This window comes from Aedes albopictus, chromosome 1 (assembly GCF_035046485.1).
Source record: "Aedes albopictus strain Foshan chromosome 1, AalbF5, whole genome shotgun sequence".
Taxonomy (NCBI): Eukaryota; Metazoa; Arthropoda; class Insecta; order Diptera; family Culicidae; genus Aedes; species Aedes albopictus.
Genome location: NC_085136.1, coordinates 253,472,312 through 253,500,088, shown reverse-complemented (window position 1 = coordinate 253,500,088; position 27,777 = coordinate 253,472,312). Strand labels below are relative to the sequence as shown.

The 27,777-nt window shown below is 38.2% G+C and overlaps 2 protein-coding genes and 1 long non-coding RNA gene across 3 annotated transcripts in view; 1 reads left to right on the top strand and 2 right to left on the bottom strand.

The window, feature by feature from the left end:
- LOC134285574 (tachykinin-like peptides receptor 86C) overlaps positions 1-27,777 on the bottom strand; it is a 545,193-nt gene that overhangs the window by 152,890 nt on the left and 364,526 nt on the right. The gene's annotated exons all lie outside the window — the stretch shown is intronic.
- LOC134285677 (ankyrin repeat and protein kinase domain-containing protein 1-like) lies at positions 147-15,766 on the top strand. Its single transcript, XM_062846930.1, has 2 exons — positions 147-838; positions 15,562-15,766. The coding sequence occupies exons 1-2, from the start codon at positions 147-149 to the stop codon at positions 15,764-15,766; spliced, it is 897 nt and encodes a 298-aa protein (XP_062702914.1).
- Positions 17,178-18,107, bottom strand: LOC109426543 (uncharacterized). The gene is made up of 3 exons (XR_009997204.1): positions 17,766-18,107; positions 17,629-17,706; positions 17,178-17,559 (listed from the first exon to the last, which is right to left on the bottom strand). It is a non-coding gene; the product is annotated as an uncharacterized LOC109426543 (long non-coding RNA).

Here is a 27,777-nt window from a genome sequence, read left to right as displayed (position 1 = left end):
TTCATTTGGCATGTCAGAATGGTCATGAAGAGGTTGCGGAAATATTGATAAGAGAAAAAGTCAACATTGACGCATTAACTCACGACTGCTGCACGCCGCTACATTTGGCATGCCGAAATGGTCATAAAGAGGTTGTGGGACTACTAATGAGGGAAAAAGCAAACATTGGCGCATTGACTCACGATTATCACTGGACTTCGCTTCATTTGGCATGCCGGAATGGCCATAGTGGGGTTGTGGATATATTGGTAAGTGGAAAGGCCATGATTGATGCATTAGATGATTTCAATCGGACACCACTTCATTTTGCATGCCAAAATGGACACAAAGATGTAGTGGATACTTTAATTAGTAAAGGTGCCAATATTGATGCATTAACACAAAATAAATGTACGGCTCTTCATATAAGTGCTTTCAAAGGTTACTACGTTATTGTGGATTTACTACTTGATAAAGGTGCTAACGTAAACGCTGTTGAAACAAAAAAATGTACCCCGCTTCATTTGGCATGTCAGAACGGCCATAAAGAAGTTGTGAAAAGATTAATAAGGAAACAAGCCAACATTAACGCATTAGCTAACGATTACTGGACACCGCTTCATTTTGCATGCCATAATGGACATAAAGAGGTTGTGGAAATATTAATAAGAGAAAAAGCCAACATTAGCGCCTGTGCTTATAATTTCTGGACACCTCTTCATGTAGCATGCCAGAATGGCAATATTGAGGTTGTAGAAATATTAATCAAAGAAAAAGCCAAAATTGCGGCATTAGCTAACGATTACTGGACACCTCTACATTTTGCATGTCAGAATGGTCATAAAAAGATTGTGGAAATGTTAATCAGAGAAAAAGCCAACATTAACGCACAAGCTCACGATTGCTGCACGCCGCTACATATTGCATGCCATAATGGTCATACAGAGGTTGTGGAAATGTTAATAAAAGAAAAAGCCGAAATTGAAGCATTGACTTACGATTGTGGGACGCCACTGCATTTGGCATGTAAGAATGGTCATGAGGAGGTTGTGGATATACTGATAAGAGAAAAAGTAAACATTGACGCATTAACTCACTATAACTGGACGCCGCTACATTTGGCATGTCAGAATGGACATAAAAAGATTGTGGATATATTGATAAGAGAAAAAACCAATATTGACGCACTAGCTCACGATTGCTGCACGCCGCTACATTTAGCATGCCATAATGGCCATAAAGAGGTTGTGGAAATATTAATAAGAGCAAAAGCCAACATTGGTGCCTTGGTTCAGGATCGCTGGACACCTCTTCATTTTGCATGTCAGAATGGTCATAAAGAGGTTGTCGAAATTTTAATAAGAGAAAAAGCCAAAATTGATTCATTGACTTACGATTGTGGGACACCTCTTCACTTGGCCTGTCATAATGGTCATAAAGAGGTTGTGGAAATATTAATAAAAGAGAAAGCCAAAATTGACGCATTAGCTCACGATAACTACTGGACACCGCTTCATTTGGCATGTCGGAATGGTCATAAAAAGGTTGTGGAAATTTTAATTCGAAGCGGAGCCAACATTGACGCATTAACTCAGGATAACTGCACACCGCTTCGTTTCGCAATGCAGAATGGCCATGATGAGGTTGTGCAACTATTAAATAACAAGGGAAAAGGCAACAATTGACCAATTATTTGGCACGCCAGAATGGTCATAAAGGGATTGGGGAAATATTAATCCAAAGAGGAGCCAACAGTGACGCAATGGATCACGATAAATGAACGTTGCTTTATTTCACATGCCAGAATGGTCATAAGGCGCCCATGGAGTGCGTTCGTGTAAATCATTGCAACGGTTGTTTTGGAATAACTGACTATATAAAAATTACGCGGCGCTGTAACATTTCGAATCACGGTGCAAATTTGCGTTGATTTATCTTTGGACGCTACACTGAAATAAATTTTGTTGTAGTTTCGTTGTTTCCACCGATTACATGGTAAAATTTTCAATCGAATGCAAAATTTTAATAATTGTACAGAAATGCTGTCAATATTACCAAGCGTGCAGTACCGTTGATTGAAAACATTATTGATGCTACTATTGATGCTACAAAGAACAGACGAACATGCTCGAACAAAATTTCCTCAAAATATGGTGTAAAGAAAAAAAACAAGCACAGTTGTGACAATAAGGCACAGAGAACAGAGGAACATGCTCGAACAAAATTGCTGGAAAATCTTGTGTAAAGAAAAAAAAAACGAGCTCAGTAGCGACATCGACGGTGACTTTCCCACCTAAAAACTCGTTTCGACACCATGTTGGCGCTTACTAAAGAAATATTTCATTAGCACACCCTTGAATTTTCCTACTCGGTGACTGAGCTGAATTTGCTCAAATAGCAAGATGGTTATGATTATTTCACTAGTTCAACAACTAAATGTGGGCTACCCAATAATAATTAGTTTCACTAATTTCAATTATAAATGAGTTGAACAACAATACAAATATTGTTTCCCTAGTAAATTCAACACACACACACTCGGTGGAACTATATTGGAGTGCACACTTAGCGACACTAGCGCCAAAAGTTAAAACAACGGCGAATTTGCACCCCGATTCGAAATGTGACAGCGCCGCGTGATGGCCACATTCCCAGTTATTTCAAAACAACCGTTGCAATGCTTTACACAACTGCACCTCATGAGCTTGGACGTCTGTTCTCTGTGAATATGGCACAGAGAACAGACGAACATGCTCGAACAAAATTGAGCATTTTTGTTCGAGCATGTTCGTCTGTTCTCTGTAGAAACAGTATTGAACAACCACCAACAATTTTCTAAATTCAGCAACAGAGTGCAAAAAAATGAAGCCGAAATGAACAAAAGATTACAAAAGGTTGAACAATTGCTGATACATTTTAGTAAAAAGGACGTTGAACAACGAAATGTATCAAATGATATTATCGAGGCCGTTTATAGAGCTGAAATTGAAAGAACATATAATAGAAGGTTCGAAAAGATAGAGCAGCTGCTGGAAAAGCTTAGCTCTAAGATAGTTGAACAACAAAATATTTTAATTAAATGATTTTATCGAGGCCTTTTAAAGAGCTGAAATTGTGAAAACACATAATATCACAAAAAGACCATAATCTTCGCGACTTATAAGTATTCATGTTTGGATTTAATTTCTAGGTTCTAGTTTAATTACATGTTGTAACAAATTATAAACTTTTTTTAATTAAACAATCTACAGAAAAATCAGCTTTCTACAAATCTTTGAGTTTATCGTAGAGGCAAATATCACATAATCCACATCTTCTCTTCATTCTGCGATTTTTTCGCATCTCGATTAGTCTTAGGTTTGTTTTTTACGAGATTTTTAGCTCGGAACTAGTTCAGACCCCGGTGTGAAGAATTAGCTTAAGTTAAAATTCACAAATAAAAAGAAATAAAAAAAATAGTTCAGACCCACGGTGTCACTCCACTTCTGAAGGAAGAACTCACATTTTGTAAGTATGTTGGAGTGGGTTTCGATCCCAGGTCCTCGACTTAATAGTCGACTTGAACCATTACACCAGGTTCGCTTTTTTTACGAAATCCTCCAGTTGTTCCACCATGGATTAATCAGATGTTTGACTTTATCTTGAAGATCCACTGACAACTCTTCTAGAAGTTCCACTGGAAAATCTCCTACGGTTTGTAAAATTAATTCCTCTAGAAGTACTACTTCTACCTCCCTAGGAGTTCAACTGGAAATCCCACTAGGAGTATATTTGATAATTTTTCTACGAGTTCCATTGGGACTTTCTATTTAGGGTAGTTTTACTGGGATTTTTTCTAAGAGTTCGGGAATTTCTGAGTTCCACCGGGAATTCCTCTAGGATTTCCATTATACATTCTTCTCAAAGCTCCACTGGTAATAATCCTGGAAGTTCTGCAAAGAATTTCTCTAAGATTTCCACAGTAAATTCCTCAAGCAGCTTCATCGGAAATTTCTCTGGAAGCTCCACTGAGGATTTTTCTAGGAATTTTACTGGGACTTCCTCTTGAAGTTTCATTGTTAATTCCTCTGGGAGTTCTGCCAGCAATAGCTCCAGGAGTTCCACTGGGAATTGCATCTAAAATTCCTCCAGCAATTCCAAAGAAAATTCCTCTAGTAATTCCATCGGGCATTCCTTTGGGAGTTCCACTGAGCATTCCTGGAAGATTTTTGCTGGTAGGAGAAATCCCGAAAAATCCCAGAAGTTCCTCTGGAAGTTTGCGGGAATTTTTACGGATATTCCTCTGGTAATCATATAGAAGTTCATTCAAGATTCCTTCAGGAATTCCAGAAGTAGCCCCTGCAACTCTACCAGAAATCATTTAGGGAACTCTTTCAGAAAGTTTTTTGTTTGGGTTATTTTTATGAAGTTGTTACTTGCAATTGCTTCGGACTTTGTCTTAGGATTTCCTCTGGGAATTACCAGGTGTTTGCCACGAACTGTTTCAGATCTTTTCCACAAGCTCCACCTGATTTTTTTTTTCAGAAATTAAACGATGGTTTCTTCCGGGGATTCCTGCTGGAAACATTTCGCCTTGAATTTCTCTAGGAGTTCCGCAGGAAAAGTTTCAAAGGTGTTTCGCGTGGTTTCAGTGGATTTTAGGGGTTTGGAAGGTATTGAAAGGCGTTTCCCAAGCTTCTTCAAAAAGTTTTCTAAGCTTCTAGAAGAAGTTTTCCCAAGTTTCAGGGGGAGAAGCTGGAGAAGCTATACCAAGAATCTGGGAAAATCTTTCCCAAGCTTCTGGGAGAAGCTTTTCCAAATTTCTAAGAAAACATTTCTCTAGCTTCTGCGAGAACTTACCCCAAGCTACTGGAAACAGCTTTTCCAGAAGCTTTCCGAAATCCAAGGAAAAGCTTTCCCAAGTTTCTCTGAGAAGTTTTCGAAACTCCAAGGAGAAGCTTTCCTAAGCTTCTATGAGAAGCTTCCCAAGTTTCTAGGAGAAGCATCCTCAAACTTCCCCAAGCATCTAGGAGAAGCCTTTTCATGCTTCAGAAAGAAGCTTTCAGCAACATCTGAGAGAAGCTTCCCCAAGCTTCTGAGAGAAGTTTTCCCCCAGCTTCTGAGAGAAGCTTTCCCGGCTTCTGGTAAATGCTTTTCCAAGCTTCTAGGAGGCACTTCTGGCAGATTCTGGAGGAAGTTTTACTTAGATTCTTGAAGAAACTGTTGGAAGAAGCCTTTTCTTGCTTCTAAGGTAATCATTTCCAAGCTGCAAGGCAATCTTCAGAGAAAAGCCTTCGCAAGCTTCTGAGGAAGAAAAAAAATGCAGAGATTCCTCCAGAAATTTACCTAAGAACTTCATTACAAAAGCTTCCATACATTTCTTCCGGAATTGCTTCATGGAGTCCTTTAGAGCATTGTGCAGGGATTTAAAACAATCTTCAACGGATTTCTTCAAAAACTACTCCAGGAATTCTTTTAGTTTTATTTACATGGATTGACTCAGTAATTGCTTCCAAAATTTTTTCGGAGATTTCTTTAACATTTTCATTCGGAAATTCCTCGGTATGTTCCTTCAGAAATTTCGCCGAAAATTTTCCAGCGATTACTTCAGCAAATTAGAAACTCTAAATAACTTCTGAAATTTCTCCAAGGATGTCCTTAGAAAATCTTCCAAAGAATTCCTTCAGAAATTCATTTGAAGTTTTTTTTTTCTGATTTTTTTAGAAATTCCTTCAGATACAGGGACTGGTCATTAATTTTGCCCGAAGTTTTTTCTAGAAGTTCTAGCAGGGATTTATTTGGAAATTTCCAATGCGATTCCTTTAGATTCCTTCTTGAATTTATTCAATTATTTCTTTAGAAAATTATCTACGGATTTCGCCTAAAACCATTTCGAAGAAATAAAAAAATATTCTAGGAATTTATTCATGAAATCTTGGTATAATTATTTCATAGATTGCTGCAGCAGTTTTCCAGAAATTCTATCACTTCTTTAATGTCACTTCAGATATTCCATGAGGAACTCCGGATTTTTTTTAAGAAGTTATTTTATAAAGATTTCAAAAGAATTATTTTAGATTTGATTCAAGGAATTTCTTTGGCAGTTCTTCCAAAGATTTTTTTTTTAAATTCTTCCTGCGATTTTCTCAAGAAATCGTGCGAAATCCCTGAGAGTAATTTGTGCATGTATTTCTACACAAACTTCTCTGGGGATTTCTTGAGGAATTTACTCAGGGATTGTTTTGGAAATTTCCTCTGGAATGGCTCCGGGAATTTCTGCAGATTTTTTTTTCAGAAATTCTGGCGGAAGTAGTTATTTCGTTTATTTACATGTAATTTCACCAAGATATCTATCAAACATGCTTCAACGAATTTCACCACGGATTATTTAAGAAATTCATACAAAAATTCTACCTGAAATATTTTTTAAGTATTAAAACAGGAATTCTGTTGCAACTTTCTTAACAAGAGAGATTTTAACAGAAACATTTTTTTAAGTTTTTCTAGGTTTCTTTTTTTATTTTCTACAGAAATTCCTGCAGAAATACGTCCACTCAAGAAATACTTTCAGTATATCCTGAAGGCATTTTACGTAAGTATTTCTCCAGGAATTCTTTTTAAAAATTCCAAATTAATTCTTCTACGATTTGCAGCAAACTACAGAAATTATGCAGATAATACTTCAAAGTTCAAAGGTGTCGCTTTGGAATCCATCAGGAATCGAGAAGGTAACCAGAAATTTTACAGGAATGTGAAGATTTCTTCAGAAATCCCTTCATAGATTCTTTCAGTATTTTTTACAGCATCCTTCTAGAATTTTCCCAGGAATTCCTTCAGAAATATCTCCGAATTCTTCTCCAGTATTTTAAGGAACTCGTCAGGAATTTTAGCAAAGATTTTTTTGAACATTTTCCAGTCGTTTTTTTTCAGTAATTCCTTTGGGACTTCATTTAAAAATTCATCCAAGTGTTCCTCCAGGGAATTATTGAGAAATTCTTTCAGGGATTCCTGTAGAAATTCCTGACAGGATTCGTTATAAATTGCTGTCATGATTCCGTCAGAAATATCTCTTAGGATTCTTCCAGACATTACTCTAGGATTTTTCGGCAGTTCTTCCAAAAAAATGCACAAAATTTACTGGAGGAACCAACGGTAGTTGCGAAAGGAACTTGATGTTGACTTTTGTTTGCTGCTAATTTAGTCTCAAAATTCATCGGACGTTACTGTTTTAAAAGATTTCCAGGAAGACTTTTTGAAGAATTTTCTAGAATAAGGACTGTTCAATTTATAAAACGGACAACTTGCTTGTGCGATATCTTTTTTTCATTTTTCAATAAAAGCATTATCAGTTTTTTGCATAATTTTCTATAGCTATTCTCAAATGTAGGAAAAATGTAACATTAAACAAATGTTCTTTATTGTGTAACTAAAGCGGTTTTCGTAAAACATCAATAAAAACCCATTTCTCAGAATTCGACATAATTTTCCATATACTAACTGTTGATAACTCGGGTAGAAACAGCAAATCTGTGCTAAATCGCTATTCACCACACTTCACAACGGGGACGTTTCGCGCGCCACAGGTAAGTTCATTTCTATGTCCGTTTCTTTCCTTTTCAGGCACAACCAAGGCACAGAGAACAGACGAACATGCTCAAACAAAATTGCTTGAAAATCTTGTGTAAAGAAAAAAACAAGCTCGGTAGCGGCATCGACGGTGACTTTCCCACCTAAAAACTCGTTTCGACATCATGATGGCGCTAACTAAAGAAATATTTCACTAGCGCACCTTTAAATTTTCCTACTCAGATACTGTGTTGTATTTGGTCAAATAACAAGATGTTGATGATTATTTCACTAATTCAACAACAAAATTTGGGCAACCCATTGATAATTTGTTTCATCTCTTTCGATTAGAAGTGAGTTAAACAACAATACAGTTATTGTTTTCCAAGTGAATCCAACACATTCTCTCGGTGGAACTATATTGGGGTGCACACTTGGCAACACTAGCGCCAAGAGGTAAAACAACGGTAAATTTATACCTCTTTTCGAAATGTGACAGCGCCGCGTAATGGCCACACTCCCAGCTATTTCAAAACAACCGTTGCAATGCTTTACACAACCGCACTGCATGAGCTTGGACGTCTGTTCTCTGTGATTTAACTTAATACTACACAAAATTCAAATTAGATAAATTCACCATCAGTGGGTGTTCAGAGGGTGGTAATGGTTTAACTAGTTTGTTGCAGTTCTGCTTCGCTGACGGTGATGATTGTCGCCGATACCGTAGAATAAGAGAGGGATCAGCGTTGACAGAACGACTTTTATAGGTCATGGGTTCTCCATCTTGGTGAGGTTGCCGGAAGAGCGGAACGCATAATTCCGAAGGGAGCCATGTTCCTCGGCCATAGTAGTTCGTGCTGTGAGTTGTTTTGGCAGTCACGTACAGGTGCCGCCACATTGCTGTTTTCGCACTTGATTTGATGTGCGAACACTAACTATGCATATTTTCATGAAGTTTTTAATGTACACTAAGGTCTTTTTTTACACGGTTTTTTTTTACACGGTTTTTTTTTACACGGCTTTTTTTACACGGTTTCGCGAATTAACACGGTTTTTTTTACACGGATTCGCGAATTAACACGGTTTTTTCAACTTTCTCGCGCTAAGTGTCTAGACGGGAACTTTTACTATAAGGAAGAAATTGGATTTATGGGAAAGGGTTGCAAGGGAGTTGAAAAGTGGTATGAGGTGAAGGCGGATGATGATGTAAGAGGTCTGCAGGAAAGGGATGTGTGGGGGGTCTGTTTCTTGAAGGAGGGGGGGGGGGGTTAATATATGGGGGGCTAGGAGGGGTTAAATGGGGGGTTTCCTAAAGGTGATTTTTGGAGTATGGTTCAGCGTCCTACAGGTCCATGGAGCATAGTTCTGAAGAGAAGTAATTTTATTCAAGGATATTCTAGGGCATCCAAGAACTTCCGCGAATAAAGGCCTTAAGATCTATAAGCGTAATGGATGGGTTGTAGTCACATTACTGATACGGTGCAACATCCTAAAGGTCCTCAGAGCAAAGTTCTGTAGAGACGTAGTTTTCAAAGATATTCTAGGACCTCCTAGAACTTCCGAGAGTTCAGGCCTGAAAATCTACGAGCGTAATCAATTAATTGTTTCTATATTATTGATGCGGTGTAACACCCTACAGGTCCATGCAGCATAGTTCTGAAGAGATGTTGTTTTCAAGGATATTCTAGGGCATCCAAGAACTTCCGCGAATACAGACCTTAAGATCTACAAGCGTAATCGATGGATTGTAGTCACATTACTGATACGGTGCAACATCCTACATGTCCATGGAGCATAGTTCTGAAGAGATATTGTTTTCAAGGATATTCTAGGGCATCCAAGAACTTCCGCGAATAAAGGCCTTCAGATCTACAAGCGTAATTAGTTACATTACTGATCCGGTGCAACATCATACAGGGCTTTAGAGTCTAGTTCTGTAGAGACGTAGTTTTTAAAGATATTCTAGGACCTCCAAGAACTTCCGAGAGTTCAGGCCTGAAAATCTACGAGCGTAATCAATTAATTGTTTCTATATTATTGATGCGGTGTAACACCCTACAGGTCCATGCAGCATAGTTCTGAAGAGATGTTGTTTTCAAGGATATTCTAGGGCATCCAAGAACTTCCGCGAATACAGACCTTAAGATCTACAAGCGTAATCTATGGATTGCAGTTACATTACTGATACGGTGTAACATCCTACATGTCTATGCAGCACAGTTCTGAAGAGATGTTGTTTTCAAGGATATTCTAGGGCATCCAAGAACTTCCGCGAATACAGACCTTAAGATCTACAAGCGTAATCTATGGATTGCAGTTACATTACTGATACGGTGTAACATCCTACATGTCTATGCAGCACAGTTCTGAAGAGATGTTGTTTTCAAGGATATTCTTGGGCATCCAAGAACTTCCGCGAATAAAGACCTTAAAATCTACAAGCGTAATCGTTGGACTGTAGTCACATTACTAATACGGTGCAACATCTTACAGGTCCTTAGAGCATAGTTCTATAGAGACGTAGTTTTCAAAGATATTCTAGGACCTCCAAGAACTTCCGAAAGTTCAGGCCTGAAAATCTACGAGCGTAATCAATTATTTTTGCTATATTATTGATGCGGTGTTTTATCCTACAGATCCATGGAGCATAATTCTGTAGAAAAAAAAACTCCCCAAATATGCTCTAGGTCATCCAAGCAATTTCCGCGAATAAAGAATTCAAGATCTACAACCGTAATAAATGGATTTTTGTAAAATTACTGATACGGTGTAACATCCTACAGGTCCATGGAGCATAGTTCTGAAGAGAAGTTATTTTCAAGGATATCTTAGGGCATCCAAGAATTTCCGCGAGTAGTGGCCTTAAGATCCACAAGCGTAATCGATGGATTGTAGTTACATTACTGATACGGTGCAACATCCTACAGGTCTTTAGAGCATAGTTCTGTAGAGACGTACTTTTCCAAGATATTCTAGGACCTCCAAGAACTTCCGCGAGTATAGGCCTGAAGATCTACTAGCGTATTCAATCAATTGTTGTTACATTTTCAAGCGTATTCAATCAATTGTTGTTACATAGGTAATTTCTTTGGAAATTTCCTTTACTGTTTAAGTTTTTCTTCAGACAGTCTTTTAGGAATCCCTTTAAAAATATGTTCATGAACTCCTCCTGGAATTCTTTCAGAACATCTTCCATGAATTTTGGTAAGACATTTCTCTTGGAATGTTTCTAAATATTTTTTAATAAATCCTTGTAGGAGTTCAATCATGGGTTTCCGAGGGAGAGTTTTCAGCATTTTCTTTAGCAACTCTTTCTAGAACCATTTCAGAAAAATCCCTAAGATAGTTTCACATAATCTTGAAGGGCTTCGTTCAAGAATATTTTCTGGGATTTCTTCAAGAATTAGAAAGACAATTTATTCTGAAATTCCTCCAAGGGTTTTTTCAGAAATTCTTCCATGAACTCCATTTAAATCTTTCTAAGGAATTCCTTTTGAAATATTACTTGAGACTCCTTCAGTAGTTTAAGCGTTTCCCATAATTTTCAGTAAAAGATTACCTTTTCCATGGATTTTTTGTTATTTTCATTTTCAGAATTTTCGAAGAATTCTCAGCGGTTTGAGATATTCCTCCACAGATTTTTACAGAATTATTTTATGAAATAACGTAAATCATGTTGGAGTTACTCTTCGAGGGTTACCTGAAGGAAATATTTAAATAAATTTCTGATGAGATTAAATTTTATTGAAACTATTTTAGAAACAATCGCTTATAGCTCCTGGACAAGTCCTTGGGGAATACCTGGAGGAACTCCTGAGATTCGACACAAAAGTTCAGTTAATTGGACGAAGTGGCTTAATTTCCCCAATAGAGGGGTAGGAAAAAAAGTCCTGAGATGGATTTAGAGGATTTTTAAGTAGAATTTTATGAGAAATTTTTGGGAAAAATCAAGGAAAAAATACTGAAAAAGTTTCTTAAAATCCTTGAAGGCATTTCTAAAGGACACCTCTGATAAGTTTCTGAAAGAACCCTTGAAAAAAATCTTCAGAAATCCATAAAGAAATTACAGACAAAAATACTAGAAGAATTCTTAAATAAATCTCCTAATGATTTTTTGAAGGGTGATTTGGAACAAACCCTGAAAGAACTCATGGACATACTTCTAAATAGAGGAGCTTGTGAAGTATTCGTAAGGGAATCACCAAAGAATTTTCTAAAATTGTTATTTTTTTTTTAAGGAGTCTCTGAAATTTGGAGAATGCTGTGCAATAATTCCGAAAAGAATTTCTGAAGATATTCTTGGAGAAACGTTAAGAAATAAATCCTGAAGTGAATTCTAAAGAATCCTTGAAGAAAGGTTTCTCAAAATCTCTAGAGAAGTTTACGATCCCACTTGTCGAGGAATATCTAAGGATCTTCTAGGAAGCCCCTTAGAGGAACCCTATTCAGAATTTTTTGGAGAAACTCCTGATAGAATCCCTGGAGTAATTCCTGAAAAGCACCCTAACAGAACACCTACAAACATTTCGAATTTTACCATGACTATACTGGTCTAAAATGAGTTTTATTAAAGAATATCCTTAGACGAGACGTGTGACGTTGTGAATTTCTATCTAGAGGAATCCTTTATAAATTTCCTGGTAAACGTCCTCAAGGGTACTCTCTGAAATTTATAGCATAGTTCTTATGAGGATAGTTTTTATTGAAACCTCTGATTGACATACGTTTAAACCGTTTCACAAAATAGATGAAAATTGTAATTTAGATACAAGAAAGAAATTGTTCTGGATTGACGTTTTTTTAATGACTACAATTTGCTCTTCACTAAAAAAAATAATTTAAAATTTTGGTCACGCCGATTACGCCGCCGCCGCCGTATAGGACGAACGGCGTGCGCCGCCGCTGCCTCGAATTACTATACATGCCGCCGCCGGTGAAAATTGCTTCGGCGCACACGTCTACTACAGGTCCTTGGCGCAAGATTCCGTTAACGTGTTCTAGGTCATCCAGAACTTCCGCAAGTAAAGGCCTGAATCTACTAGCGTAATTAATCAATTGCTTTTACATTACTTACATGATGTTATACAGATTTATGGATCACGGTTCTATAGAGAAGTTATTTTCAAAGATTTTCTAGTTAATCCAATATCTTTCGCGAGTTAAGGCCTTAAGATCAATAAGCATTATCAATGGACTTCTGTTGCATTACTGATGCGGTGCAACATCCTACAGGTCCATGGAAGACAGTTCTGTAGAGTCTTGATTTCCAAGAATGCTTTATGTCTCCCAAGTACTCTTGCGGCTCATGGAAGTTCTTGGAGTACCTAGAAGATGTTTGACAATTATTTCTCAACAGAACTATGCTCCCTGGACCTTTAGGACGCTATACTGTATCAGTAATGTGACAACAAACCATTGATAACGCTTGTAGATCTTCAGGTCTAAACTCGCGGAAGTTCTTGGGAACTTGTATTGATTGCGCTTATAAATCTTAGGTCTTTACTCATGGAAGTTCTTGGAGGACCTAGAACATCTGTGGAAATTATTTCTATACAGAAAAATGGTTCATGGACCTGTAGCATGTTACAACGTATAAGAAATGTAACAACAATCCATTGATTACGCTTGTAGATCTTAAGGCCTTTACTCGCGGAAGTTCTTGGAGCTTCTAGATTATCTTTGGAATTTATTTCTCTACAGAACTATGCTCCCTGGACCTGTAGGACGCTACACTGTAACAGTAATGTGGCAACAAACCATTAATAACGCTCGTAGATATTCAGGTCTTTACTCATGGAAGTTCTTGGAGGACCTAGAACATCTGTGGAAATTATTTCTATACAGAAAAATGGTTCATGGACTTGTAGCATGTTACAACGTATTAGAAATGTAACAACAATCCATTGATTACGCTTGTAGATCTTAAGGCCTTTACTCGCGGAAGTTCTTGGAGCTTCTAGATTATCTTTGGAATTTATTTCTCTACAGAACTATGCTCCCTGGACCTGTAGGACGCTACACTGTAACAGTAATGTGGCAACAAACCATTAATAACGCTCGTAGATATTCAGGTCTTTACTCATGGAAGTTCTTGGAGGTCCTAGATCATCTGTGGAAATTATTTCTCTACAGAACTATGCTCCCTGGACCTGTAGGACGCTACACTGTAACAGTAATGTGGCAACACACCATTGATAACGTTTGTAGATCTTAAGGCCTTTACTCGCGGAAGTTCTTGGAGGTCCTAGATTATCATTGGAAATTATTTCTCTGCAGAACTAGGCTCCCTGGACCTGTAGAACGGTACAATGTATTAGTATTGTGACAACAAACCATTAATAACGCTTGTAGATATTCAGGTCTTTACTCATGGAAGTTCTTGGAGGACCTAGAACATCTGTGGAAATTATTTCTATACAGAAAAATGGTTCATGGACTTGTAGCATGTTACAACGTATTAGAAATGTAACAACAATCCATTGATTACGCTTGTAGATCTTAAGGCCTTAACTCGCGGAAGTTCTTGGAGGTCCTAGATCATCTGTGGAAATTATTTCTCTACAGAACTATGCTCCCTGGACCTGTAGGACGCTACACTATATCAGTAATGTGGCAACAAACCATTGATAACGCTTGTAGATCTTAAGGCCTTTACTCGCGGAAGTTCTTGGAGGTCCTAGATCATCTGTGGAAATTATTTCTCTACACAACTATGCTCCCTGGACCTGTAGGACGCTACACTGTATCAGTAATGTGACAACAAACCATTGACAACGCTTGTAGATCTTCAGGACTTTACTCGTGGAAGTTCTTGGAGGACCTAGAACATCTTTGACAATTAGTTCCTTACAGAAAAATTGTTCTTGGACTTGTAGCATGTAACAACGTATTAGAAATGTAACAACAATTCATTGAGTACGCTTGTAGATCTTAAGGCCTTAACTCGCGGAAGTTCAAGGAAGACCTAGTATGTCTTTAGAAATGAATACTCTTCAGTACAACGCTCAATGGACCTTTGGGATGTTACAACGCATGTAGCAAGAAATTATTGGCTATGTTTGTGGATTTTCTGGCCTTTACTCGCGGAAGTTCTTGGAGATCAAAATTGGAGGTCATGTTTGAAAATGATTTATTTACAGAACAATGCTCCGTATACCTGTAGGATGTAGAACAGTATCAGCGATGTAACAACAATCAATCGCTACGCTCGTAGATATCAAAGCCTTTACTCGCGAAAGTTCCTGAGTGTCCTGGAACATCTTTCTCTACACCACCTAGCTCCGTGGACCTGTAGAGTGTTGACAGTCTCCTTGATCCTTCGTTTCGTCCGTCTATACAGTCACCCCAAAATATCCTCTACGATCTTTCTTGGAAACAGTATACACTCTGCTCCCCATAGCCCATCCCTTGTCTCCTTCCCCACTAACCCCTAGATTCAACCCTTACTACTACCCCCCCCCCCCTTTTTCTTATTACTCTCTAAAACAAACCTCGGATATCTGAAGGTGAGGACATTTCAAATATTTTCAGATTTCCCTCAGTTTTTTTTTACACGGATTCCCGAATTAGCACGGTATTTTTTTACACGGTTTCGCGAATTACCACGGTTTTTTTTTACACGGATTCGCGAATTAACACGGTTTTTTTTTACACGGATTCGCGAATTAACACGGTTTTTTTTTACACGGTTTTTTTTACACGGGACGTATCCCCCGTGTAAAAAAAGACCTTAGTGTATTGGAATCTTATACTATTCTACTAAAGGTAAAGCTCAATAGTTGGTTAGTAATAATGCACCAAGCAGCTGTTGTAAATGACTCTCGAGGGGAATAACACTGCCTCGATGAGCCCCGGAAAGCTCTTAAGGGAATGCGCACACAACAAATAAATCCCAACACAAACTGATCATAGTTAACAAATTTATTAACTGGCCATCACTCTCCTACTCCTGACTGGTCCTCCTATCCTCAATGCCCTTACGATCTCTCTTGTTAGCTTAATAACTAAAGTTGCATTGCTTTACTCACTGCACTGCAGGACTGCACTGCAGGGCCCTGCCTTCCACCGCTATCCCACTGACGTCCTGCTGACTCACCATCCTGGCTTCGTCGATGCTCACACCGGCTTGACTGACCTGTTCTTATCGACGCTCTTACGTCGTATCTCGGTTACCACCGGGGATGCTGCCTTGTTCCACTGGGCCGCGCTTCCAGCGACCTATGTGATGCACCGACGTTGCTGACCTTTCGACCCAGCTTCCGGACGCGTAGCGATGGGATTCGATCGCCCTGTTCAGACCGACGACGCTTGCTGTGCTAGACGACGAAATTGCAAAATGGAAAACAAAAGCCCTATGGCACCAAGCTATTAGCTATCTGAGTGCCACGTGTCAATGCAGACCAACTTACTTCCAATGCACTAAGGGCCAGAATCGCAATCTAGCGGAACAAAATTAATTACTCCAAAACGAAGCATTTCCGGCACATGGTATCTTCGACAAAGTTGCTTGACATCAGCAGGGGCATCTATTGATAAGAACGTAGTAGTTCGCAAATCGTCCGCATAGGTGGCGCCACCATCTAACTTCTTTGTTTTACGTCCTAGAGACTTGTCATCTTCGGCAGAGTTGTTCATTTTGGCAAAATAAACAATACTCTCTCAGACGTCAAAATTCCACAGCCTACTGTTTTCGAGTTATTTTAAAAATTAAATACATTCAATGAAAAACCAGTTTTTTAAGCTTATTTTGAAATTTTTACTAGAAACCATGTCAGTTTAAATTTTTTCCCAATGCAAATATTTCAAACCAAACACATTCTATGGAAATATATTCAATATTATCATTAAAAATTTGAAATTAATTACAGTGACCCCACAATTTATGAATCGGCAAAAATGACCACAGTTTATGGATCACTCCATTTGATCAACATGGTGATTCATAAATAGTGTACAAAAATTAAGGTGATTCATCGGTGTGGGGTCACTGTACAAATTCGAAAAAAATAGTGTGAATTTAAAGCCTTACTATCTCACAAAGCGCAAAAAATCGCAACTTCAAATTTTCAGCAAATACGAATCAATACTAGGTGAACATACTGTCAAAAATTTGGAGAGGTATTTTTTGGTGTTTTTGAGATAATAGCTTTTTAGTAACACCATAAATATAAGTAGTGCCAGCGTGTAACTTTTAACTGTTGCACATTAGAGAGTGTATGTCTTCGAGAAAGTTGTTCATTTTGACTAACTAAACAACTGTTTCTTAGACGTCAAAATTCCACGGCCTACTGTTTTCGAATTATTGTATACAAACTAGATTTTATTGATAAAATTTGTCAATAAAACACATTTTGATGCAATAGTATGAACTATTTTTTATTGTTTTAATTTTTACGATACATAGTAGGTCATGTATCAGTTGCGATTTTTTGCGCTTTGTGAGATATTAAGGCTTGAAATTCACACTATTTTTTCGAATTTGTATTTTAATTTCAAATTTTTAATGATAATATTGAATATATTTGCATAGAACGTGTTTGGTTTGACATATTTGCATTGGGAAAAAAAAATGAAACTCACATGGTTTCTAGTAAAAATTTAAAAATTATCTTAAAAAACTGGTTTTTCATTGAATGTATTTCATTTTTAAAATAACTCGAAAACAGTAGGCTGTGGAATTTTGACGTCTGAGAGAGTATTGTTTATTTTGCCAAAATGAACAACTTTGCCGAAGATGCCAAGTCTCTAGGACGTAAAACAAAGAAGTTAGATGGTGGCGCCACCTATGCGGACGAGTTGCGAACTACTACGTTCTTATCAATAGATGCCCCTGCTGATGTCAAGCAACTTTGTCGAAGATACCATGTGTCGGAAATGCTTCGCTTTGGAGTAGTTAATTTTGTTCCGCTAGATTGCGATTCTGGCCCTTAGTGCAATGGAAGGCTTTTGTTCTCTGCTTCTTTCTCTCGGCTAGCTTCTTGGCTCGCAATACCCGGCTGTCTTGGCTGTTCGTCTGCCAACCGGACCGTGACGGTTCTATCAAGAACAAAGAATACAGAACAGCAATTAGGCGTTGGCTTTGTGGAAAAACTAAGTCTTACTCACTTTTGTCGAGTTCCGCAGCGAGAACTAGCGCGAAACGATTTATCGGACACCGTCCGTCCACCGGGTGTGGGTAATTTTCTGTTAATCAGATGGAAAACTGTTAGGCGTTCTTCCGCACAAGGTTCGCTTTTACTCACTGTTTGTCGAGGCTGGCGATCAGCACGTTATCATGCAGTTTCAAAATGGCGGCGCTAGCAAGCGCTGTGACTAGCTTCTTGCTTCCGGGATGGAGAATCACCTGTCATCAAAATGGCCATTAGTTCTGTACAAATTCACTGCCACAATGCGCCTACCTTGCCAAGGGTTTTCTGTCTACTCACTCCCAGCAGAATGATTTTCCACCTGCGGATAGGTTTAACTTTGCACTCGCGTTCCTTTTCAGTTTTAGCTGGCAAAACCTAACTTCACTGGGTTTTCGATTTTATCCCGCGACAGCTTCCCACTGCTACGTGTTGACGACGATATGGGCTAGCCGAGACTGAATGTTTCAATTGGGTTCTTTAGGGGTATCCAGATTATTGCATAATCGGAATCTCCGTCCAAAAATTAGTCGAAATCCAGAATTTCATCATTTTTGGTGCCCGGGAACTATTTTTAAAATGCATTTAAAGTTTGTATGGAGAAAATTTTTTGTTCGGGGTGAACTGTCACTTTATCGATTGAACTGTCATTCTAGCCACGGAAATTGAAACTGTTTTGTTCATTTAACCATCAAAACAAAGAAATTGGAACGCAATAAAATCACCTAATACTCAGAAAAATGAGCTCTTTCGATTAGGCTAAAGAAAATGCAATATTTAATTCACTAAACAACCCAATTGATTGCCTCCGAGATGTAAATCAGTGAGCGATGCCAAACTCACCGATCTATGATTGAAAATGCGTTTTATTTTATCTATATATATAAAAATGAGTTTGAAGTTCCTTTGAGGCTACAAAACTTACGAATGGCTGAACCGATAAGCATGGCTCTTGCACGGTTCGATTCGTATTCATGTTGGCTGTGTTTATATGCCGAAAAAGTTAGGAAAATCAACTAGAAAAGTAAGAAAATTGATAAAAACCTGTTTTTTTATGAACTGGGAAGAAAATCGGCACAATCAAAATTAAACTAATCTAGAGTGCGGTGCTATTTTTCTCAACTGTTGTCAAACCACCACAAGACGGCAAGACAAAGTTTGCCGGGACAGCTAGTTGTTAAATAGATAAAGAGTTTCCAAATGGTCCAAACCATTGAGGTGGTCAAGTTGAACTGTTTGTATTAAGTTACTACTAAGATCTAAATTTTTCATTTTTTTCAGTTGACTTATGTTATCTGGAATACTTGTCAGTTTTGCGTAATTACACTTAAAATTTTCCAGCCGATAGTGCTTTCCTCGCCCAATGATCACATTTTCAGTAGATGTGTCAAATAGCTCTATGTCCCTCAATTTAGGAATAATGTGAATTATTTTCACCGACCCAAATGTAAAACTAACACGAATGCATTTTTCGAAACGGTCAGTGAAATTTTGAGGGAGCACATCGACCTCGGCGAATTCAAAAAACAAACAATTTGCATGTTTTTGCACAGAGAACGATATAACTGCGTCAAGTGCAGCAGCAATGAAAAGTCACCTATAAGGGAAAGAAACAATTAATCGCCAAACGACAACAATGATTATCACACTTTAACTTACGTAACCGGAATTCCTTTCATGTTGAGTTAGTTCTCAGACGATTCCGCTTTCGGCTGGTGGTACTGAATGTTTGACCAGCAAAGTTGTTCCAACAGCATTTTATACGTAATGTGATGATTAAGTACCGTCAAACGGGGTTACTTGCAACAGCGGTGTAACTTGCAACACGATGACATACACTAAATGTGAAGCATTTTCTTATAATAATAAAAACTAGTATGCCCTACTATTTCGGTTATAGAGATTATGTGTATCAATGATCGATTAAGTATAAAAATTAGCTTTGTTTCTTTGTTTATGGTTTAGCTACACTGTTAAAACGGATTGCTCATTTTATGCCATAAAATTTTCATACTTGTAAATCGTGCTTGACCTCTCCCTTATGGTAAGTGCGATAAGTCTGGTGACCTTGCTTGCAGTTAGGATACCTAATAGTAAGCTTAGCTAAACGATAAAAGTTTGATAAACTTATCGACTAAGTAATGCAAAAAATCATTATTATATTCGACAACCACTATGGGGTAACTTGCAACAGTTGAATTTGACGAAACCTTCTATTATTAATCTTCATTTCACGATATACAAACTTGACAGAAATAACCAAAATGGATCATTTATTGATTACGTAACGCGTTCACTTTCAAATGACAATTCATTTTTTACATTTTGCACGTGACCTTCAAACATTGTGAGGAAATACCACATTTTGAAGTATCATTCATGTTTCATCATGTTAAAAATTCAATTTTTGTTTATGAACGCTGTAAAGCAATCACCAACATCAATTCTGAACCTAGATGGAGTAAATTATTTCAGTTGAATACCCAAATTAGCGAGTTTGACATTTACAAAGTAGAATAGGTGTGTTTCAATCAGGTTAATTTAGCTGAAATTGTCAAACACCACTTCAAACTGAAGGCTACTTGAAGATTACTCACTCTACCTTTTCAAGAAATGACAAAAATCATTGTTGACATTTTGTAATGAGTGCTAAGTCACGAGAATCATATATATTTTGTGTTTGAGGGACGTGAGACCTGTTGCTAAAAGATATACTCTCGCTTGCAATAACTATCAATCCTTTCATGAAAAATTATATGTCAATTGGTTAGTGTACATCTTTTCATGGTATGTTTCATGCATAACATCAAAAATTTTCAATACAACTAAATACTAGAATGTTAGTGCTGTTTAATGATAGCTAACTTAGCTTCATGTCCTATGTTGCAAGTTACCCCACAGATGGGGAAACTTGCAACAATCATGTATTTCGCACCTCCTGATTAGGTGGCACCGTATTTTGATAAACCAAGTGCTGCATAGTATTCTACTCGGGGTAGTTAGCGTACACGATGCTTCACAGGATGTTTCAAATGTTTAGATTTTCAATGATATTGCTTCAAAGTCGAAACGTGTTGCAAGTTACCCCATTTGACGGTACTTCAGAATCGCATTAGTGTGGTGCAGTATTGCAGCAGAAATGGAAACAAGTTTTAACCCAAACATCACACATGTCATATAAGAGTTAAGGCAGCGCAAGTTTTGGTTGTATAGAGGTAATATAACGTTATTCTAGCAATGTGTTAGAATAACGTCAAATAAAATTCTATAAAACCAAAACATGCGGTGTTGTTACACACTCTCATATGACTTGTGTGTTGCTTGGGTAACCTCCAGTGACAAAGTAAGCATACACAAGTGAATAGCGAACACACGTACATATTTGTGACTAATATGTTTCAATATAGTACACGTTTTAACTCTTTATTAGATCTCAACGTGGAAAAAATCTTTTATTTTGTATTGTTCATTGTTAAACTTTAAAAAGTGTGTTGAAAACTACAGTAGTGTCGCTTACGTCACCTATGAAAGCATTTTTTTTTATCCAGAAAGTCTTGCATGAAATGCTTCAAAAATTTCTCCATGAATTTCTTAAGAAAATCCTTTAGCGATTCCTCCAGAAAATCTTCAAGAACATCTTCAAGAAAATCTGCAACGAACTTCCGGTTTGCTAGAGATTCCTCCAGAAATTTATCAAAGAACTTCATTATAAAACCTTTCATACATTCCTTCTGAAAATGCTCTATTGAGTCCTTTAGAAAATTTTCGGTTTATTTTAATCTTTAACGGATTTCTTAAAATTTCCATGGAGTTGTCTCAGCAAATCATCCCTGAATTTCATCGGAAATTTCTCTAAGGTGTCATCCTGAAGTTTCTATGGAAGTTCCAACAGAAATTTCTCTAAAAAATTTTCAGCGATTTCGGAAAATCAAAAAATTGGAATTTCTTTGGAAATTTTTCCAAGGAAAGTATCTTTCAGAAATCCCTTTTGGAATTCCTTAAGATAAACCTACAGAGACTATTAAGAAATTTTGTCCGAATTTTTTTTAGAAGTTTTTGCAGGATTTTCTGAGCAAAACTCGTGATTTTTTTTTTTAGAAGTTCCTCCAGAAAAATATCCTAGAAATTGATTATAAAACCTTATATACATTCATTCCGGAATTGCCCCGTGGAGTTTTTTTAGAAAATTCTTTAGGGAAGCTTTTCAAAAAAAGATAAAAATCAATGCATCCCTTCCAAAAATTCTCGCGGTATTCTTTTAGCAAATTGTCCTCGGATTGTCTCAGCAATTCCTCCCTGAATTTCATAGATTTTTTTTCCAAGGTTTCATTCGGACGCTTCTTGGGAAGTTCCTCCAGAGATTTTCCCAAAAAATTTTCAGCGTTTTCTTCAGAAAAACAAAAATTGGGAATTCGCTCACAAATTTCACCAAGCATTGCGTTCTAAGAAAATCTTCCAAAGAATTGTCGGAATTCTTTGGGAAACTTCCCAAGAGACTCAGGATTTTTCCTTTAGAAGTCCTTTTATAAAGTTTTCAATCGATTTTTTTCTGAAATTTCGCCAAAAATTACTTAGGATTTGATTCATTCGGCAATTCTTTCGATTTTTTCTCAGGAATTCTTCCAGCGAATTCCAAAGCAAAACATCCGCAATCAACTGGAAGAAATTCGTACAGGTAATTCTGCACTAACTCCGCAAGAGATTTTTGAGGAATTCCCTAAGGGATTCTGTTGGAAATTCCCTCTGGGATTTCTCCAGGAATTCCTTCAGAGATTTATCTAGAAAATCCGTCGGGAAATCCTCCAGAGGTTCTTGCATTGATTCTGGCATGAGCAGTACCATCAGTTATTTCCAAGAAATTGCTCCAAGAATGTTTCAAACATACATATGGAAATTTCTCCACGGATTTTTTAAGGAATTCGTTCAAAAATTCCTCCAGAAATATTTTCCAAGAATTTCTACTGAAATTCCATTTCAACTTTCTCAAGAGATTTTCACAGAAACCTTTTCTTAATTTTTTCCACGTGTTTCTCCAGATATGCCACAGTAATTGCTGTAGAAATTCGTCCACTAAAGGAATACTTTCAGAAAACCCTGCAGGATTTTTATATAAGGACTTCTCAAAGAATTCCTTGGAAGAATTTACAGATTTTTTTTTTCAGAAATTCCTCCGGTTTGCTAGAGATTCCTCCAGAAATTTATCCAAGAAACTCTTTATAGAACCTTCCATACATTGCTTCCGGAATTGCTCCATGGAGCCCTTTAGAAAATTGTCCAGGGATTTTTTTAAATCAACGAAATTTTTCAAAAATTTCTCCAAGGATTCTTCAAGAAAATCTTCCATGGATTGACTCAGTATTTGCTTCCCGCATTTCATCGGAAATTTCGTCAAAGTTTCATTCAGAAATTCATTTTGTTGCTTCTCCAGGAATTTCTCCGCCAATTTTCAATGATTACTTCAGAAAATTAAAAATTCGGAATTCCATCAGAAATTTCTTCATGGATTTCTTTAGGAATTTGAAGAATTTTTAAAGTTTCTTTCAATTTTATTTTTAAGGAATTCCTTTGTCCGAAGTTTTTTAGAAGTTCTTGCAGGAATTCCTTTGTATATTTCCTCATGAATTTCTGTAGGGATTTCCTCAGAAAACCATTTAGAGATTTCAACTAAAATTGCTTCCGAAGGACTTGGAAATTATTCCAGGATTTCGCTCATGCAATCGTTCGTTCAACGTTCAACGTTCAATTCTGACTATACATGTCAATGGTTGCTCCTCCGTGATTGATCTGAACTGGTACCAGTTGCACTGAGATCCAACTGAATAAGGGGCTGGGACATTCCGCTTATTCTCAAAGGGCAATTTTTTAGCAGCTCATGTATATTTGATCAATAACGGCGCCGGCCAAGTCCTTATAGTCAGCTGGGAAGGGAAAGGAATGTTAGAGTGTACTGGTTGTTGCTACTAGAGACCGAGAGCACTCTGCGTCCCCACAACCCGCACGGACTGGGGTATTTGTTAGACGGAAAGGATGGGAGATCTGGGAGTCACCGTTGGGTCGGTGATGTGATCCATGGATAGGGTTATTTATAGTGTTCGTGATAGATTGTGTGGTGAATAAGGTGAATAAGGTCAAGCGGCACAGCACGCTTTGGTTGCATAACTTATAGGCGTTATATATACACTGTGCTGTGAGTGGAAGTTGGAAGGGAGGGAAACGACTTTTTTTCAATTCGTTTCTGGTTCTAGCAATGGCTATGAACATATGAATATACATGAGTTGTATATGTAGAGAAGAAAGAGCGAGAGAAAGTGGATAGAAAGATACAAAGTAGGATGAAAAGGACGGGCCAGGGATTGAACCCATGACCTTCTGCATACGAATCAGAAGCGGTAGCCACTAGACCACCAAGCCCGTCTATTCCAGGATTTCGCTCATGCAATCTTCGATTAATTCTTTCATAAATTGCTGTAGCAGTTTTCCAGAAATTCATTTTTTTTAAATGTACTCAGGACTTCCTTCAGAAATATCCTAAGAACTCAGAAATTTTTCTTTAGAAGTTCTTTCATGGAGTTTTCAATGGATTCCTTCTGAAATTCCGCCAAGAATTACTTCAGATTAGACTCAAGTTATTCCTTTGGCAATTCTGTCAGGACATTCTGTCATCGATTTCTTTCGGAAATCGTCCGGAATCCCTGGAAGAAATTCGTTTAAGTATTTCTGCACGAACCTCTCCAGAGATTTCTTGAGGAATTTTCTTGGGGATTGGGTTGGAAATTCTCGCTAGAATATCTCCAGCAATTTCTTCAGAGATTTATTTAGAAAATCCGTCGGGAATTCCTTCAGAGATTCTTGCATTGATTCTGGCAGGAGTAGTTTCTTCCTTTATTTCCAAGAAATTTCTCCAAGATATCATCGGAAAATACCTTTAAGAATTTCTGCACGGATTTTTTAAGGAAATAATTGAGAAAAAATCTCCAGAAATGTTTTCTAGGGATTTCTTCAAGAATGCCGTTACAACTTTCTCAAGAGATTTTACAGAAATGTTTTTTTTTAATTTTTTCTAGGTGTTTCTCCAGATGTACCACAAGAATTCCTGTAGAAGAACGTTTACTCAAGGAATATTTTCAGAAAATCCTACATGATTTTTTTATAAGGATTTCTCAAAGAATTTCTTATAAGAATTTACAGATTTTTTCCCGAAATTCTTCCGGTTTGCTAGAGATTCCTCCAGAAATTTATATAAGAGCCTCATTATGAAAACTACCATACATTGCTTCCGGAATTGCTCCATGGAGAACTCTAGAAGTAGGGCATTGGATATTTATTAATCAAAATTACTTTTATTCAAAACACATATTATCACTTTCTTCAGTGTTTCAAACCAAATATTATTTCACGTATATTGAAATCCTGCTCCAACGCTTGCGTCGGGTCGAAGATGTGCTACCGAAATCCCCGATGGAACTGAGCGCGGATGGTGAAAGATGAAACGAAAAACCAAAATAACGTGTGAAGGAAAAAGGAGAGAAAGGGACAAGTAGTAGTGTCGGTCGACAGAGTCACGAGAATGAAAAAAGTGAGTTTTGAGAATGGTGTTATGGTGAATGGAAGTGCGGAGTGGAGTGAGCAAATAAATTTAAGAAAAAATTAAAGAAAGTAAGGTGTTGTGTTTTGATTTATAGAATTTCAACAGCGTTTCCGACAATGGCGTATGTTGGTAGGTACCAATTAAATTATTTATGATTGAAAAATGAATGAAGTTCAAATGAAGATTTTCATACGGAAGCAGCCTTTGGGCGTCCTTTTTCTGTTGCCCCCCAGTGGTAGTGGTGGTATGTAACGCGGAGCGGAGCAGCGAGTATGTACTGAAGGGCTGGGTTTGTCAGTGATTGTGGGAGCTTCGGATTATTTGAAGTTGCGGCACGGGATGTTGGGATGAATTTGAGTGGTCTTCGTATAGAGCCGAAATCGCAGTATGACAATTTTCGTTTGCTATGCGGAAAAAGCTAGGAAAGGTGACCACAGCATAAAATTCAGAAGCGTAACGTGGTTTTGTTGGTATGGCTGATGGAACAGAAGTAGTGTGAGGGAGATTTGAGTTTTGTGAAATCTCATTTCGTATATTGGTGATTGAGCCGTTCCACTTATTTTTTTGTGAAAACTGGGTAAAAAAAAGATTTTTGGGAGAAGTTACCAAAAAATGATGATTAAGCTGATAGGGAACTGGTATTTCTCTTTCAAGCTTCACAATTTTCACGTCATAACCTCTACTTTGAATCGCCAATACGACGGCAAATATTTGGCTATGGGCACAGTCCGGGGCACTGTCTGCTATGCTATGGGTGATGGTCGATAAAGTAATAAAGCATTTTTGTTGCAATTTTGCCGGACGTGATACAGATGTTTGCCTATTTCAGTGTTCACTTAATGGTTCTGTATTAAGTACAATAAGTGACAACGCTTTATATTTTTGTTGGCAAGTTGCGAAAGGGAATATTCCTGAAGATGTGTAGCGGTAGGCGTGGTTCCTCCCACCGAGGTTCAATTCGAGTAGGCGCCGATGTGATTTTCTGAGACATAACATTCTTGATCACGTCTTGATTTGGAAGGGAAGTACAGCCGTTGGTCCCGGCCCATGGGTTGATGAGTTTGGCATAGGGTCCCAGGAATGCTAGATTGCCTTATGAAGATCTACTTTTTCTCTTGCGGTCAATTCATCCACATTCATCTAGTTCCCCTAGCCTATAGATAACTTGCACTGATTTGGCATTTTGGCATATTTGTTCCCCTACACGATTCTTGATAAAAATAATTCATTTCTAATTTGAAATTCATATTCGGCCACGATTATCAATTGAAAAGGAAACTTAACCTGGAACCGGTTGGGTCAAGAAATCCAACGTCAAGGCCTGAGGCAATGAAAGTTGGTCGTCGCTTCATTGGGCGTAGATCCAGTTGGATCAAGAATGGTCTAAACCCAGCTCTAGATCGGAGTTGGTCAGTGTGTCCAAGCTGAGCACTGGACCCGGTTGGGTCAAGAAATCCAACTTCAAGGCCTGAAACAATGAAAGTTGGTCGTCGCTTCATTGGGCGTACATCCAGATGGATCAAGAATGGTCTAAAATCCAGCTCTAGATCGGAGTTGGTCAGTGTGTCCAAGCTGAGCACTGAACCCGGTTGGGTCAAGAAATCCAACTTCAAGGCCTGAGACCATGAAAGTTGGTCGTCGCTTCATTGGGCGTAGATCCGGATGGATCAAAAGTGGTCTAAACCCAGCTCTAGATCGGAGTTGGTCAGTGTGTCCAAGCTGAGCACTGAACCCGGTTGGGTCAAGAAATCCAACTTCAAGGCCTGAGACCATGAAAGTTGGTCGTCGCTTCATTGGGCGTAGATCCGGATGGATCAAAAGTGGTCTAAACCCAGCTCTAGATCGGAGTTGGTCAGTGTGTCCAAGCTGAGCACTGGACCCGGTTGGGTCAAGAAATCCAACTTCAAGGCCTGAGACCATGAAAGTTGGTCGTCGCTTCATTGGGCGTAGATCCGGATGGATCAAAAGTGGTCTAAACCCAGCTCTAGATCGGAGTTGGTCAGTGTGTCCAAGCTGAGCACTGGACCCGGTTGGGTCAAGAAATCCAACTTCAAGGCCTGAGCCAATGAAAGTTGGTCGTCGCTTCATTGGGCGTAGATCCAGTTGGATCAAGAATGGTCTAAACCCAGCTCTAGATCGGAGTTGGTCAGTGTGCCCAAGCTGAGCACTGGACCCGGTTGGGTCAATAAATCCAACTTCAAGGCCTGAGACCATGAAAGTTGGTCGTCGCTTCATTGGGCGTAGATCCGGATGGATCAAAAGTGGTCTAAACCCAGCTCTAGATCGGAGTTGGTCAGTGTGTCCAAGCCGAGCACTGGACTCAGTTGGGTCAAGAGGAAGAATATGTGAAACGAGGCTTGTATAGCAGAGCGATTGATTGTTTCTGATTTTCTGCTCGATGGATACTTCTGGAGCCTGATAAGCTCCATCCAAGAAAGCAAGATGAAAATCAGCAGTTGTGCTTTTGTGAGAGGTAGAATAGGTAAAGCGAGTTTTGTTTTGTGAGAGGTAGGAGATAAAGAGCAAGGCTTGTATAGCAGA

Coding starts and splice junctions, on each gene's coding strand:
- LOC134285677 (XM_062846930.1), top strand. CDS start 147: ATGAGGGAAAAAGCAAACATTGGCGCATTGACTCACGATTATCACTGG. Junction 839..15,561: donor CATAAAAAGATTGTGGAAAT/GTTAATCAGAGA, acceptor ACTGCACTGCAG/GACTGCACTGCAGGGCCCTG.